The sequence below is a fragment of the Carcharodon carcharias genome, chromosome 4 (assembly GCF_017639515.1).
Source record: "Carcharodon carcharias isolate sCarCar2 chromosome 4, sCarCar2.pri, whole genome shotgun sequence".
NCBI classification, from domain to species: domain Eukaryota; kingdom Metazoa; phylum Chordata; class Chondrichthyes; order Lamniformes; family Lamnidae; genus Carcharodon; species Carcharodon carcharias.
The window spans coordinates 180,600,338-180,614,504 of record NC_054470.1 but is presented as its reverse complement, the minus strand read 5'-3'; the positions used below and the strand labels follow the sequence as shown (position 1 = coordinate 180,614,504).

At 44.7% G+C, this 14,167-nt stretch overlaps 1 protein-coding gene across 1 annotated transcript in view; it reads right to left on the bottom strand.

Moving 5' to 3' along the window:
* Window positions 1–1,646: 1,646 nt before the first annotated feature.
* glra3 (glycine receptor, alpha 3) overlaps window positions 1,647–14,167 on the bottom strand; it is a 257,224-nt gene continuing 244,703 nt past the window's right edge. The window contains exons 10-11 of the mRNA XM_041186381.1: window positions 7,146–7,162; window positions 1,647–1,922 (exon numbers count right to left, since the gene is read on the bottom strand). Coding sequence (XP_041042315.1) covers window positions 1,647–1,922; window positions 7,146–7,162 — 293 coding nt within the window. The remainder of the gene's footprint in view (window positions 1,923–7,145; window positions 7,163–14,167) is intronic.

The window sequence follows — 14,167 nt, the reverse complement described above, 5'->3', positions numbered from 1 at the left end:
TTGTGGGCATGATGCTGTTCATCGTTCCCTCATATGCAAAGCCCAAGGACCAGAAATGGATAACAGTCAACTTACCTTATGTCATTAAATATTTTAATCTGGAGCACAGATGGTGCAACAGGGGTCTCAGCATCAATGAATGTAATACGCTGCTATAGCATGTAATACATTTTACATGGAAAAAACTGCATCACCAGAGTTAAGCAGTAAAGCTTTAAAATGCATGTGCTGGTTCTTATAATAGAAACACCTTGAAAATTTGCCTTGTGTTACCTGGTATTATTCACAGGTGATTTAGGAGCTCATTCAGCATTTTCACACAATCACAGGGAGTACTTTCCTGTATCTTTCCCAAACATAACAGTACTGGTCCAAATATGTTTTATATAATATATATATATATATATATATAAAAACATGCAAGTAAAAATTTAAAACAGATACATCCCTATTTATTGAAGTTCAGGGTCAGCTCATAGGCTGCAACTCTCCTTTATTCTTTTGCAGAACTTCAAAATGATTGACCTTCTCACCTCCCCCCAGCCTTCCATTCCATTGACAATCTGCAGATCCAAGTGTGGGCACTCCTGCTTTACTTTGCTTTCTCTTCTATTTTAATTCAAGCCTTGGTGCTGCAGTGCAATAGTCCTGGATCCTTGACCTAACTTTCTCCATTAAAATTAAATTAAACTTGATTGGAAAGTACACGCAATGTGCCATGAATTTCACATTTCCCTTTCCCCTCATCGTTCTTCCTTCCTGAGAACCAGTCCTTTAGACATTGCACTAATCTAGTCCCAGGTCTGTTATAGAGTTCTAATCTTTATCCTTAAGTAGATGTCCCAATGACAATTTGGGACAGGTCAGAGCTGGGAGATCTCAAAGCGTGCTCATCATTTGATGGGCAAGACTTCATTTTCATTCCATTTACATAAAGTGTTCACTTAACAAAGACAGTTATTTGAATACATAGAAAAGGAAGTCCTCTACAACCCCCAAAAATCCACGTCATCGCTGCATATGTAAAGAGTTGATTGGATAAGGAAGAACTGAGACATCTAACAAGAAATGTAGAAAAAGGGCAAAGGGGTGGAATTGGATGGGTGAACATGGACGTTATCTTGTTAGCTGAGAAATTGCTTTCTCGTTCCCCATTTGAATTAAATTTGGATGATAAAAGGAAAATGGGTTATGACTGGAAAATATACTGTGAGCTTCCAATTACTTGCTCTCTCTCCCAGATAATTGTTTTTTTCCACAACAGTTCCCTTTAATATGTCTGCTGTAATTTATTTAGTGCTATCTTCAAATTGGAAGCAGTCAAGTCAAAACGTTAAAACAAGAAAGGAGAGCTATTAACATATTTATTTCAGTCAATATTTTATTTTATCATATCTTCACCCATGTGAAAAATCTCTTCCCCAAGTACTCTTTGTGATGTGAAAATGCAGAAAGCATCGGATAACTAATCTATTATTATTCATTTGGGTTCCTCTTTAGATTTGCATAGTTCATCCAATATCACAGATCAGTGTATTTAAAATTAATTCTGGCCCAATGTGACCTTATTATTACACTAAGATCCCTTTCAGTGTTACTTTTGTTACTGACGTATGCTGTAAATGATCTCTGCTTGAGGCCTACGACTATTGTTGTTGGTGTATGTCCTCGTGTCTAAGGATTTTGTAGATGACCCAATAAAAAATATTGAAAATTAAAAAGGCTAAAGGAAAACCGGCTCGTGCTACTGTATCGATCTTCTTAGCTCTGTCAATGAAGAGTTTTCTCATATCATCTTGGTTTTTCGGTGCAGGCTGGGATGTGTTGATGGCACCTTTAGCAGTGACGCCGTCCTTTGCTTGTAGGCAAGGTCCCACTCCATATGCGGTGAAGCTAAAGCGACTTTCTCTCACCTCATCGTCCTGTGAAGGTAGCAAAGTGTTCAGGTTAACTCCAAAAGACCACGTGGAATATAAACAACAACGTTATGGCCACAGGATGCCGTTCTACAATTCTGAGCTACTTTTTCCCCCAATGGAAGTACAGAAATATTGAACTAATATATTTCTATTTCATTGTGTTTGTTTTTTTTAAAATTCAATCCATCAATAATTCAATCTGTGGGACAATTTACCCTGTATTAACTCGTGCGATGTCTAATTTGCGCAAATATTTAGACCGTGTGATATTGCAAACTGATCTTGCCTGTCATATTGGCACATCTTGCCTATAGTCTTCACCCAAGAATTTTATTTTCCATCTTATTGATGCTTCTCAGTGGCATATTTCAGTTTAACCCTTCAATTCTTTTAGGTAGGCTACTCTCCAATTATATTTGACACTGTTTATTATGTTTGCTTTTAGTCTCAGCATTAATCAGTGGCAACAGAAAATCAAATTATCTCAAGTAGTTTAAATGTTGAGTCTTTTCAATTTTTTGACTGTCTGTGTATTTATTGAAGTACAGATGAAACCTTGTTGGAAACTCAGTTGCTAAATAATGAAAATTATTCTCAAGGCTAGGTACAGTACAGTTCAGTTGCGATGTTGACATTGTAATGATGCAACAAAAACCCAGACACGGAGAGTATCTCTCAGCTGCACAACATTCCCACCTCACCTACTCCTGCTACAATCTTGCAAGCTCTATTGAGAGAAACTGGCAAGTGGTGTCTATTGAATCATGTAGAAAGCATTCTAGCACCGGCCCGAGACCCATTTCACTGAGGATGTTCAACAAACATTAAAGAAAGACAAATATTTCATTTGGCTGCAGAGTCTACAGAGTCAACAGAGAATAACCTTAAACTTAGAGCTGGGCCAGGTGCCATGGAGCACCTTCTTCCGGCAAAGGCTAGTGGAAATTTGGAACTATCTCCACCGAAAAGCTGTTGAGGCTGGGGGGGTGGGCTGTTAATTGAAGCTGTCAAAATCACGATTGAAAGATTTTGGTTAGGCAGGGGAATTAAGGGTGACAGAAATCAGCACAGTTAGGTGAAGCTAAGATGCCGATTAGCCATGATCTAATTGAATGCTGCACGGCCTCCTCTCGTTCCTATATGCTTTCCTCTCTGTTCTGCCTCACCTTGATTGAAACCATGATTGGAAATTCTTCTCAAGGGTAATCAGGGAAGGACAATAAATGCTTGCGCAAATCCCAGGAATGAATGAAAAAAAATTCTTGTCATGTTTGACTTAAAAACATTGAAGAGATTTAATTAATAATCAGGGGTATTTGGCAAATTTATTATATTTAGAACAGATTATTCATAAGTCTAAATAGCTGGAGAGTAGAAGCAGTTTTTACAATTTCTAAATGGTGCAGGTGGCTTTATTTTACCCTTATAACTTTAACTTCCACTTATCTCCTAGGCTACCAGCTCATTCATGTTTTCTAGTTCCAAGGTAGTGATAGAACACCAGTACCACTCTTCATATCACCCCGACTAAGATCAGTTAAAACTCAGTACAGACCAAGGACCAAATCAGGCCTTCCCATGGCACTGTAAATGTGACCCATTTACCTACTGGTCTGGGCCCAAGGGCTTTGGTTGTTCACAAAGGAAAAGAAATGAAAGCATCAGAAATAAGTAAATACAAAGCTATAGAGATTACTTCCAAATTTAAAATATTGCCGTAGTTGTATGTTAAAGGCTGCTGGAGCTCTTTTCCCTAGAAAAGTCATGGCTGATGACTGACCTTTAAGGTTATGAAGAGGTTTGGTCAGGTAGGTTTTAAGGAAGAGGTTTGCACTTGTGGGGGAGTCCAAAACCAGTGGTTATTAGCATATGGTAGTCGCTAATAGGAATTCAGGAGATTTTTTTTTTACCCAGCGAGTGGTAAGACTGTGGAACTTGTTTTCACAAAGAGGGGCAACATAGATGCATTAAAGGGGAAGCTAGATAAGGAGAAAGGAGTAGAAGGATATGCTGATAGGGTTAGATGAGAAAGAGAGGGAGGACGATTGTGTGCAGCATAAGGTATAGACCAATTGGGCCAAATGGCTTGTTTGTGTGCTGTTAATTCTATGTATTTCCTCATAGTGGTTTATAAGTCATTCTGTTGCATCACAAGGTGGCATGAGGAAGATCCACAGTTTTCAGCCAGACTGTGCTGAGTAGGCCCAGTCGGTATGGGGATGGGGTGGGGAGGCAGATGAATCACCCAACAATGCAATAGCATACCTCCTACCATCCAGTTAGAGAGTGGACAGGGGGGCTAGGAGCTGTCTTCCTTCTTGATTTTGGAGTGGTTTATGGTACAAACAGGGTGCAAAGGCAGAGAAATAAATGCAGGGGAGGAAAATCAATGACATGGGAGTTGAAATGCTGCTGTGTCGCATAACGACGAACGTGATAACACATCCTTATGAACTCTATGTTATTTTAACATGCTCATTAAAATAACAACAATAAATTCAGATAAAGATGTTGTTATCACACAAAGACTTCAGTCTAAATGTCCCTTACCACATTGTTCACATCACCAGAGACTTTGCTTCCCAGACCCAATGTCAACAGCTCTATGTTGATTTAAATTGAACCGAAATGACAGTGTAGCTGCTGACTGAACTAAAAAAAAGTGTATTTAAGTTCATTACTTCATATCAGAAAGAATTAAAATCATTTTAACAAAATTACTGGTGGACATTTTTTGTTTTCAATGATTCTCGCCCCCCCCCCCGCCGTTAAAACGTTTTTCAATACTTGTCAGAATTGATGCCGGGTCCTTTTACATTGCCGACCACTGCAGATTAAGCCATACTTTTAAAGCACTCTCAACTGGAAAGCAAATGTTTTTTTTGTATGAAATCAGTACCAACAGTCACACGAGTTGTACAGCCCATGCAAAATCGGAGGAGCTCCACTCAGATAACAAAGACGATTTGAGAGCATAAAATGAGTTAGCATTGACACCGAGACACTTAACAGGGACACACACAGAATGAGTTGACACAGGGAATCTATCACATAGCTCACATTGGGTAAAAATCTCATATTCTGCTCCTCAAATCAGACGCAATTCTAAGGTACCTCTCCTGTCACCAAATGCAGGGTTCAAATTACATTCATTGCAAATTTGACTGCAAATTTAAGTACATTTTCCATGATCAGTGATTTTGTTCGTCAGTGGCCTTAGATTTTAGCGAGCTGCTTGTTTGCCTCTTTGGGTTGTACTGATCTCAGACAAAGCTATATCGCCCTCTAGTGACCCCAAATAAAATGTTCCAGATGCTGAGGGCGACAATGGGAAAAATAATTCATTCAGTAGTACCAGGAAGCATTCGAACATGTTCAAATCATGCTGCATTTATTTTAAATAGAAGGAATTAAATGAGTAGAAATTTTGGACTATATGTGACTCATCTTGATTGCTCTTTTTGTACAAATATAGTCTAAAGTCTTTGCTTTTTGAAGACAAAATGGACTTGGGACTTTAAAGCTGGATATCAGGATGTAAAACCTTAGTGTACTTGTGTGAACTTTAAGCCGTTTTACCAGCGGGAATTCATTTACTTTGCGTAAGAACGCAAGGAAATCCAAAATGAGAAAAGGCCATTTAGCTCTTCAAGCCCCCTCTACCCAAAGCATCTGGTTAATTAAAAACAAAAATTTTTGTTTTTCTTTTGGATTTCCAGCATCCGCAGTTTTTTCCTTTTATCATCTGGTTAATTATTCTGACATGGACTCTCCCCTCCCACCCACACTTACTTCTGACTCTCTCCCCCCCACCATTTTAGGGAACTACCAAATTAACTACCTTCTCTGGGAGCCTTGCACAATATCGCGTTGCACAAATTCAAGATCTTAGGGACTTTGCTTGGCTCCTGGCTGTCACTTTAGACATATTTGAAGATCTCCCCTCACTGATTAATGTAAAATTGGAGCAGGTCCCTGGAGATTTATATACACAGTTTATTTAACAGGTATGAATGAATCGTTGGAAAAAAAAATAAAGGGAAGACGCATTAAATTTTAGTAACTCATACTGAACCACGTTGCATGTTGCAAGGCAGTGCAGGGGGTAAAACAGTGGGGCTGTGACCATTTTCATTATTGAACTCAGTGCTTATCAACATGAGGAGGACCAGGAACAATTACAATTCAAATCCCCTTAATTAAGCTACCTTAAGGTACACAAACAGCTATGAAATTAATTCCTTTATTTGCTGTGTCGATAAGGTTGATGAAGCAAGGGGTAGGAGGAGGATCGTGTGGTGTGTAAACAGCGGCATAGACCAATTGGACTGAATGGCTCGTTTCTATGGTGTAAACTCAATGTCATTTGAATGGTTTGATCAGTCACCTTGACTGAATTAATTGGAATTTAGTGCCGACTGGGAAACTCAGTCAGCTACCACAAGGCTTGCTAATGGTGGGAAACAGGACAGGTTCACACTCAGTAAAGGTGAACCATTTGGAAGGATTGGGTTAAACTCCGCTTCGAGGACAGAGCGTAGGGAAATTTAATCTTGCACTTGCTGCTAGTCCGTATGGTCTGACAGTGCTCAATGGGCTGAAATCGAAAGAAAAATCTTCATTCCCTGGCGATGTCATAAACTCACCTCAGCGAACGAAAGGAGCAACCAAAAAGTGTTCAGCAAGGTACAGAATACAAGTGAACAATTCTGAGAAGCCAGACCCGATCTTCTTTATCGCATCAAATAAAAACAGAAAACGCTGGAAATGCTCAGCAGGCCTAGCAGCGTCCGGGGAGAAGGACAGGGTTAACAGCCTGGACTCTGCTCGGCTGACTGGGGTCTCGCCTACCGGTCGGAGGTCTGGCAGGGAACCCCCATCAGTTCCGTGGGGGAGGCCCAATGGAATCAAATGCCCTTCAGAAACCTAAGAGGCCAATGTCGGGCCTTCCCCACGATTTGGGTCCATGGTGGCAAAATTCCCCGCTGCCAGAAACTGACAGCCAATCGAGGTTGACAGCTCCCCCATTGCAGCTGGCGCCAATGGGATCGGTGGTAGCTGATGGCAATGCTCCTACCAGAGGCCTGGGATCATCGTGGAACACCAGAGCGTAGGTGAGTGAAGATGGGATGGGGGGTTCGTGGGGTGGGGATTGGGTGGGGGGGGGGGGAGATGCGGTGGTGGTTCGGGGGCAAGGGAATGGAGGTGGTTTTACCGCGGCACCACCTTCTCGATACTGGGTCCTTCGTTATCAGACACATAGAATGCCTGATAACGACAGACCACCCCCCCACCCCCCCCCACTCCCCCCCACTCCTCCGCAGTAGGCCTCAGGCTGAGCACAGGGAAGCCGTGTGGATCCCTTTGATCCATGAGCCACCACTGAACTGCGGTGGGCTCAGGGATAACCGGTGTCAATTGGCTCAAACCCGTGTCAGCCCCTTCCGCCCTCCGACTTCACCGGGAGGGGGTAGGTTTGCCGCCGACGGGAGACTGTCCTGGGACCTCTCCTGTGATTAACTGGGCTCGGCCACTATGTTTCCCATCGCCATGCACTCCATACCTCCTATGGCACCACCCCATGCCCACGCAAAAGATGCAACACCTGCCCCTTCACTTCCTCTCTCCTCACCGTCCAAGGACCCAAACACTCCTTTCAAGTGAAGCAGCATTTCACTTGCATTTCCCCCAACTTAGTCTACTGCATTCGTTGCTCCCAATGTGGTCTCCTCTACATTGGAGAGACCAAACGTAAACTGGGCGACCGCTTTGCAGAACACCTGCGGTCTGTCCGCAAGAATGACCCAAACCTCCCTGTCGCTTGCCATTTCAACACTCCACCCTGCTCTCTTGCCCACATGTCTGTCCTTGGCTTGCTGCATTGTTCCAGTGAAGCCCAACGCAAACTGGAGGAACAACACCTCATCTTCCGACTAGGGACTTTACAGCCTTCCGGACTGAATATTGAATTCAACAACTTTAGGTCGTAAGCTCCCTCCCCCATCCCCACCCCCTTTCTGTTTCCCCCTTCCCTTTTTTTTCCAATAAATTATAAAGATTTTCCTTTTCCCACCTATTTCCATTATATAAAAAAAAACCCCACTAGAGCTATACCTTGAGTGCCCTACCATCCATTCTTAATTAGCACATTCATTTAGATAATATCACCAACTTTAATTTTAACACCTATGTGTTCTATTGTACTATTGTCGTTGACATCTTTTGATGATCCGCTTCTATCACTGCTTGTTTGTCCCTACAACCACACCCACCCCCCCCCTCCACCTCTTTGTCTCTCTATCTCTCCGCCCCCCACACACACACCTTAAACCAGCTTATATTTCAACTCTTTCTTGGACTAGAACGCAAGTTCTGTCGAAGGGTCATGAGGACTCGAAACGTCAACTCTTTTCTTCTCCGCCGATGCTGCCAGACCTGCTGAGTTTTTCCAGGTAATTCTGTTTTTGTTTCCAACATTTCAGGTCTGTGACCGGCTGATCATTTCCAAAACTTTCTGTTTTCATTTCAGATTTACCAGCGTCTGCGGTGTTTTGCTTGTGCATGACTGATCTTCCTTAGATAGTCACACGCGTATCAAGCTTGTCCCAAGTGCTTGCATTTTCTCCTTGGACATGTGACGGCAAGGTGGTCCCTCTCAAGGAGAACCAGGAAAATTTGGGTGAACTCTGATGAGAGCTGCTACAGCCCCAACCTCATCCACGCAGAATTGAACTCCTGGTGTTTGAGCTACCTTTCCTGCAGGTACACTTCGTGCGTTGACGCCAAAAAAAAAATCAAAAATTAACTTCGTGGCGCCTGTAACACGGATTATATCAGCTTTTGGAGTCCAGCGATCAACTTGCTCATTGATTAATAGCCAAGCATTTACATGTGGGTCCCAGCTTCAAAACAGAACAGAGGACCCAGAAAGCAAAGTGAGGGGAAAAGAAAAAAAAGGAATGAAATCTTTCCTTGATGGCTCAGCCAGCTTAGGCTCAGTGATTAGCTGAGCCATGTCAGCAAAAAGGTTAAACGATGAGGGCTGGCTGGCTTGTACCTGTTTGTATTTTGAAGGTTGATGGGGTGATCTAATCGAGGTGTCTAAGATGAAAACGTTCATACAGTAGATATTGAGATTTGCTCCGGTTAGGGAATGCAGAACTAGATAGCTCCACCTTAAAATGAAATATAGGCCACCTTTCGAAGAGAAACCAGGAAGCAGTTTTCCACACAATGAGTAGAGAAAATCTAGGCTTCACTTTCCTGTAAGACTGTGGATTCTGGGCCCATTGCAGCTTTCAAAACTGAAATTGAGGGATCTGCCTGAATGACAGAACGTGTTCCAGGGGATGACTCGCCTCCTCCTGTTGCATGCACACCAGGGAGGCCAAGGTTGTTCCTACTTGTGCTGAGTTATCTGATAACCACATTTGAGATCATACAATTAGTGTTGGTATTCCTGGAATAGGTGAGAAAGTGGGTGAGGATTTGGGAGGAAGAGTAAATAATCAACCAGGTCTTAAGTTCTCCTTCGTGGTGTGTGTGTGTGTCTGTGTGTGTGCTTGTCTGTGTGTGTGCATGTTTGTATGTGTTTGTCAGTGTGTGTGTGTCTGTGTGTGTGTGAGTGAGAGTGCTTGTTTGAGTGTGTGTGTGTGTGTGTGTGTGTGTGTGTTTGTCTGTGTGTGTGTGTGTGCCTGCGTGCGTGTGAGCGAGAGTGCTTGTTTGAGTGTGTGTGTGTGTGTGTGCCTGTGTGCGTGTGAGCGAGAGTGCTTGTTTGAGTGTGTGTGTGTGTGTTTGTGTGTGTGTGTGTACCTGCGTGCGTGAGTGAGAGTGCTTGTTTATGAGTGTGTGTGTGTGTGTGTGCGCGCGTACCTGCGTGCGTGTGAGCGAGAGTGCTTGTTTATGAGTGTGTGTGTGTGTGTTTTTGTCTGTGTGTGTGTGTGTGTGTGTGTGTCTGTGTGTGTGTGTGTGTGTGTGTGTGTTTGTCTGTGTGTGTGTGTGTGTGTGTGTGTACCTGCGTGCGTGTGAGCGAGAGTGCTTGTTTATGAGTGTGCGTGTATGTGTTTGTGCGTGTTTGTCTGTGTGTGTGTGTGTGTGTGTGTGTGCCTGTGTGCGTGTGCCTGTGTACGTGTGAGCGAGAGTGCTTGTTTATGTGTGTGTGTGTGTGTGTGTGTGTGTGTGCCTGTGTGTGTGTGAGCGAGAGTGCTTATTTATGAGTGTGTGTGTATGTGTTTGTGCGTGTTTGTCTGTGTGTGTGTGTGTGTGTGCCTGTGTGTGTGTGCCTGTGTGCCTGTGTACGCGTGAGCGAGAGTGCTTGTTTATGAGTGTGTGTGTGTGTGTGTGTGCCTGTGTGCGTGTGAGCAAGAGTGCTTGATTATGAGTGTGTATGTGTTTGTGCGTGTTTGTCTGTGTGTGTTTGTCTGTGTGTGTGCGTGCACGCGTGTGTGCGTGTGAGCGAGAGTGCTTGTTTGAGTGTGCGTGGCTGTGTGTGTGTGTGTGTGTGTGTGTGTTTGTCTGTGTGTGTGTGTGCACCTGCGTGCGTGTGAGCGAGAGTGCTTGTTTATGAGTGTGCGTGTATGTGTTTGTGCGTGTTTGTCTGTGTGTGTGTGTGTGTGTGTGTGTGCCTGTGTGCCTGTGTGCGTGTGCCTGTGTGTGTGTGAGCGAGAGTGCTTATTTATGAGTGTGTGTGTATGTGTTTGTGCGTGTTTGTCTGTGTGTGTGTGTGTGTGTGTGTGTGTGCCTGTGTGCGTGTGCCTGTGTGCCTGTGTACGCGTGAGCGAGAGTGCTTGTTTATGAGTGTGTGTGTGTGTGTGTGTGTGCCTGTGTGCGTGTGAGCGAGAGTGCTTGTTTATGAGTGTGTGTGTATGTGTTTGTGTGTGTTTGTGTGTGTTTGTCTGTGGGTGTCTGTGTGTGTGTGTGTGTGTGCCTGTGTACGTGTGAGCGAGAGTGCTTGTTTATGAGTGTGTGTGTGTCTAGGGCCTGATATTTTTGCTCATTGGGTGTACGTGATCAGCGGGCCCAGGAACAGATGGGAAATGGGCCGAGATCGACCCCCGACTATAATTTCACACTGGCTGGCCAATTAATGGCCTTAGAAACATATAAACATAGAAACTAGGAGCAGGAGTAGGCCATTCAGTCCTTCGAGCCTGCTCCGCCATTCATTATGATCATGGCTGATTATCCAACTCAATAGCCTGCTCCCACTTTCTCCCCATATCCTTTGATCTCTTTCGCCCCAAGAGCTATATCTAACTCCTTCTTGAAAACAGACAATGTTTTGGCCTCAACTACTTTCTGTGGTAGCGAATTCCACAGGCTCACCACTCTCTGGCTGAAGAAATTTCTCCTCATCTCAGTCCTAAATGGTCTACCCCATATCCTCAGACTGTGACCCCTGGTCCTGAGGCTGAGAAAGGCTCAGCGCTGTCGGTGGGGGTGGGAAGAGGCCGGGCACTGACGTCACTGCAGGTGTGGGCGAACGCTTTCACTGAGCCCCCAGAAGGCAGACAACTGTCCCAGGGAGCTACACGCCTCCACAGAATAAACGGAACAACAAAAATGCTGCAAAATATGTCCACCCAGCACAAACAAGCACTTGAAAGCACCTCATCATAAACTAGTCCCCAGGTATCTCTCTTTATTTTCTTTCCCCACAGAGATTTCATCCCGCCCTGGATCGAGGTTTGAGAAAAATGTCAAGGCCACCTGGCCGATTGGCCCGTCCGCCAACCATAACAGTAGACAGGCCACAAAAAAAATCGCTTTCGAATGGGCTTAATTGTCGGCAGACACGTTTCCGGCTGCCACTTGTGCCTGCCGAGCAGGAGACTGCGCGAGTGCGAGATAACATTGGGATGCTCACCCAACGTCATCTCACGCTATTTTGTGGCTGGACGGGTCAGGCATGCGGACATAACATTCTGGCCATGTCTGTGTGTGATTAAGTGTGTGTTTGTGTGCGTATGTGTGTGTCTGCTTATGAATGCGTGTGGGTATGTGTCTATATGTCTGCCTCTGTGTGTGTGTGAGTGCGTGTGTATAAGTCTGTGTGTGCGTGTGTCTGTGTGTATGTGTGTATGTGCCTGTGTGTGTTTGTGACCGTGTTTGTGTTTGTGACCGTGTGTGTGCGCGTGTGCGTCTGTGTGTGGGTGTGTGTGTGTGTGCGTGCATGTGCGTGCGTGTGCTTGTGTGTTTGTGTGCACATGTGCGCGTGCATGTATGTGCATGTACACGTGCGTGTGCGCGTTTGTGTGTGTGCGCGCATGTGCGTGCGTGTGCTTGTGTGTGTGTGCACGTGCGCACGTGCATGTATGTGCGTGTATGCGTGCGTGTATGTGTGCGTGTGTTTGTGTGTGTGTGTGTGTGCACGTGTGTATGTGTGAAGTCAGGGCCAGCTCAAATGTGATGTTCTCCTGTGGTTGAATGGCCAATCAAAAATCAGTAGTGAGGCTTAAATAAAGAATGGTCACTTGAGTGAGATACCTGAAGGCACCCTGAGAACTGTGTGCCAGTGAGGAGTCAATGGGTGGAATCTTGTGCCCTCCCCGTGACAATTTTGGTGGCAGGGCCATTTAAACAGATGGAGAGGTGGCGGATGGGATTACCACCTCCACCCCAATTAAGTCCATGGTGAGAAGGCTTGTGGATGGCTTTCCTGCCCTGCCACCAACTGAGGCCCTTAAGTGGGCAATTAATGCCCGCTCTAAGGGTCTCATTGCCCTGCTGTTAGTATTAACCCAATGGGGGGGGTTGGAGGACGTGCCATACAGGGAGCTCGAAAAGTAAATCCTGTTGTGGTTGCTTGCGAGCTCCTGCAAGGCCTGAGGAGGCTGGTGACACTTCAAGCAAAGGCATCAAAGGTCTTGGCATTGGGAAGGCAGGGGGTTTGGGGGAGGGGGAACCTTTGACCTTGCCCCTACTGTTGACCCTCTTCACCCTCCTCCCCCATGAACCGCACCACACGGCATCCCCCTCCTGCCATTACTCACCTGTGGCCTTGGATCCGGCAATGGTCCTCGGCCTCGGGTGGGTATTGTACCAGCAGCAGCCCCACTTGGTGCTGCCATTCAATAGCTCTGCTTGGCCGGCAGCACTCAGTTGGTGGGACTTCTGCCCCTGGGGTCTTCAATCCTGGGGATAGCCTGTCATTGGCCTGTCCAGTGCCTGAGTGGAAGAAGATCAAACGCGGTGAAAAGTGGTGGTGCGAGATTTATCCGTTCTTCCTACCAAAGTGGATAATTCCACACTTCCCCACATCGTACTCCATTTTCCACCTTCACGCCCAATCACATAATTGACCTTAAGTGTGAAATATACCTATTCGGTAGGAAGGATGGAAAAATGAGAGACGAGTAAATGTTGGATTGCAGATCAAAGCTTTGGTACAAAAACACAAGGCTAACATGCAGGTACAGCAAGCACCTAGTAAGGGAAATGGTATGTTAGCTTTTATTGCAAACGGGGTGAAGTATAAGGCCAATGAAGTCTCCAGTTATGTCGGGCTTTGTTGCAAGCACACCTGGTACACTACTGGTGGACAGTTTTGGTCTCCTTATCTAAGGAAGGGTAGGAGCTTTAGAGGGAGTGCAACAAATGTTCACTAGGTAGCTTTCTAGGGTGAGAGAGCTGTCCTGTCCTGAGGAGCAATTGAGTAGAATGGGCCTACATTCACATTAATTGGTTTCCTTTTTACCTTCTCTGCTCTAAAGATAACAAACCCTCATAATGCACATTGCCAATGACAAGAAGAATTGGGTGAGGGCATAATAGATGGCTAACCTGTCAGGAAGGAATATTGGGAAAAGTTTGCTTGTCATAATAAAAAAAAAATTAGTAGACAGAGTCAATGATGGCATGGACTCAACTGACTTATTTAACTGTATCACCAGGTCACTATCAGATAAAGAAATGATGGACCTAGGATAAGCTGAAACAATGGGGATAATGGAGAGTGGAAAACTATGACGCTGGCCACACTAATATCTGGAACAGGAGTAAGATACTTTATGACTTACTAGAACAACACTAACCAAACAAGGCTAGCAAGTTACCAAAAACTGTACATGTGAACAGGGATTTAGTGTTCATGCCACCATGAGCATGGTGTGGAATGTAACTATAAAAAGGCTCTTCAGTCCTTCTCAGGGCTGCAGTCAATGGTGAAAAACCACCCCCTGAGAAAGCAGAGCATGTCAAGAAGTAAATTACTTGGACACCATGGGAATTGAACGCTGAATGGCCTATTA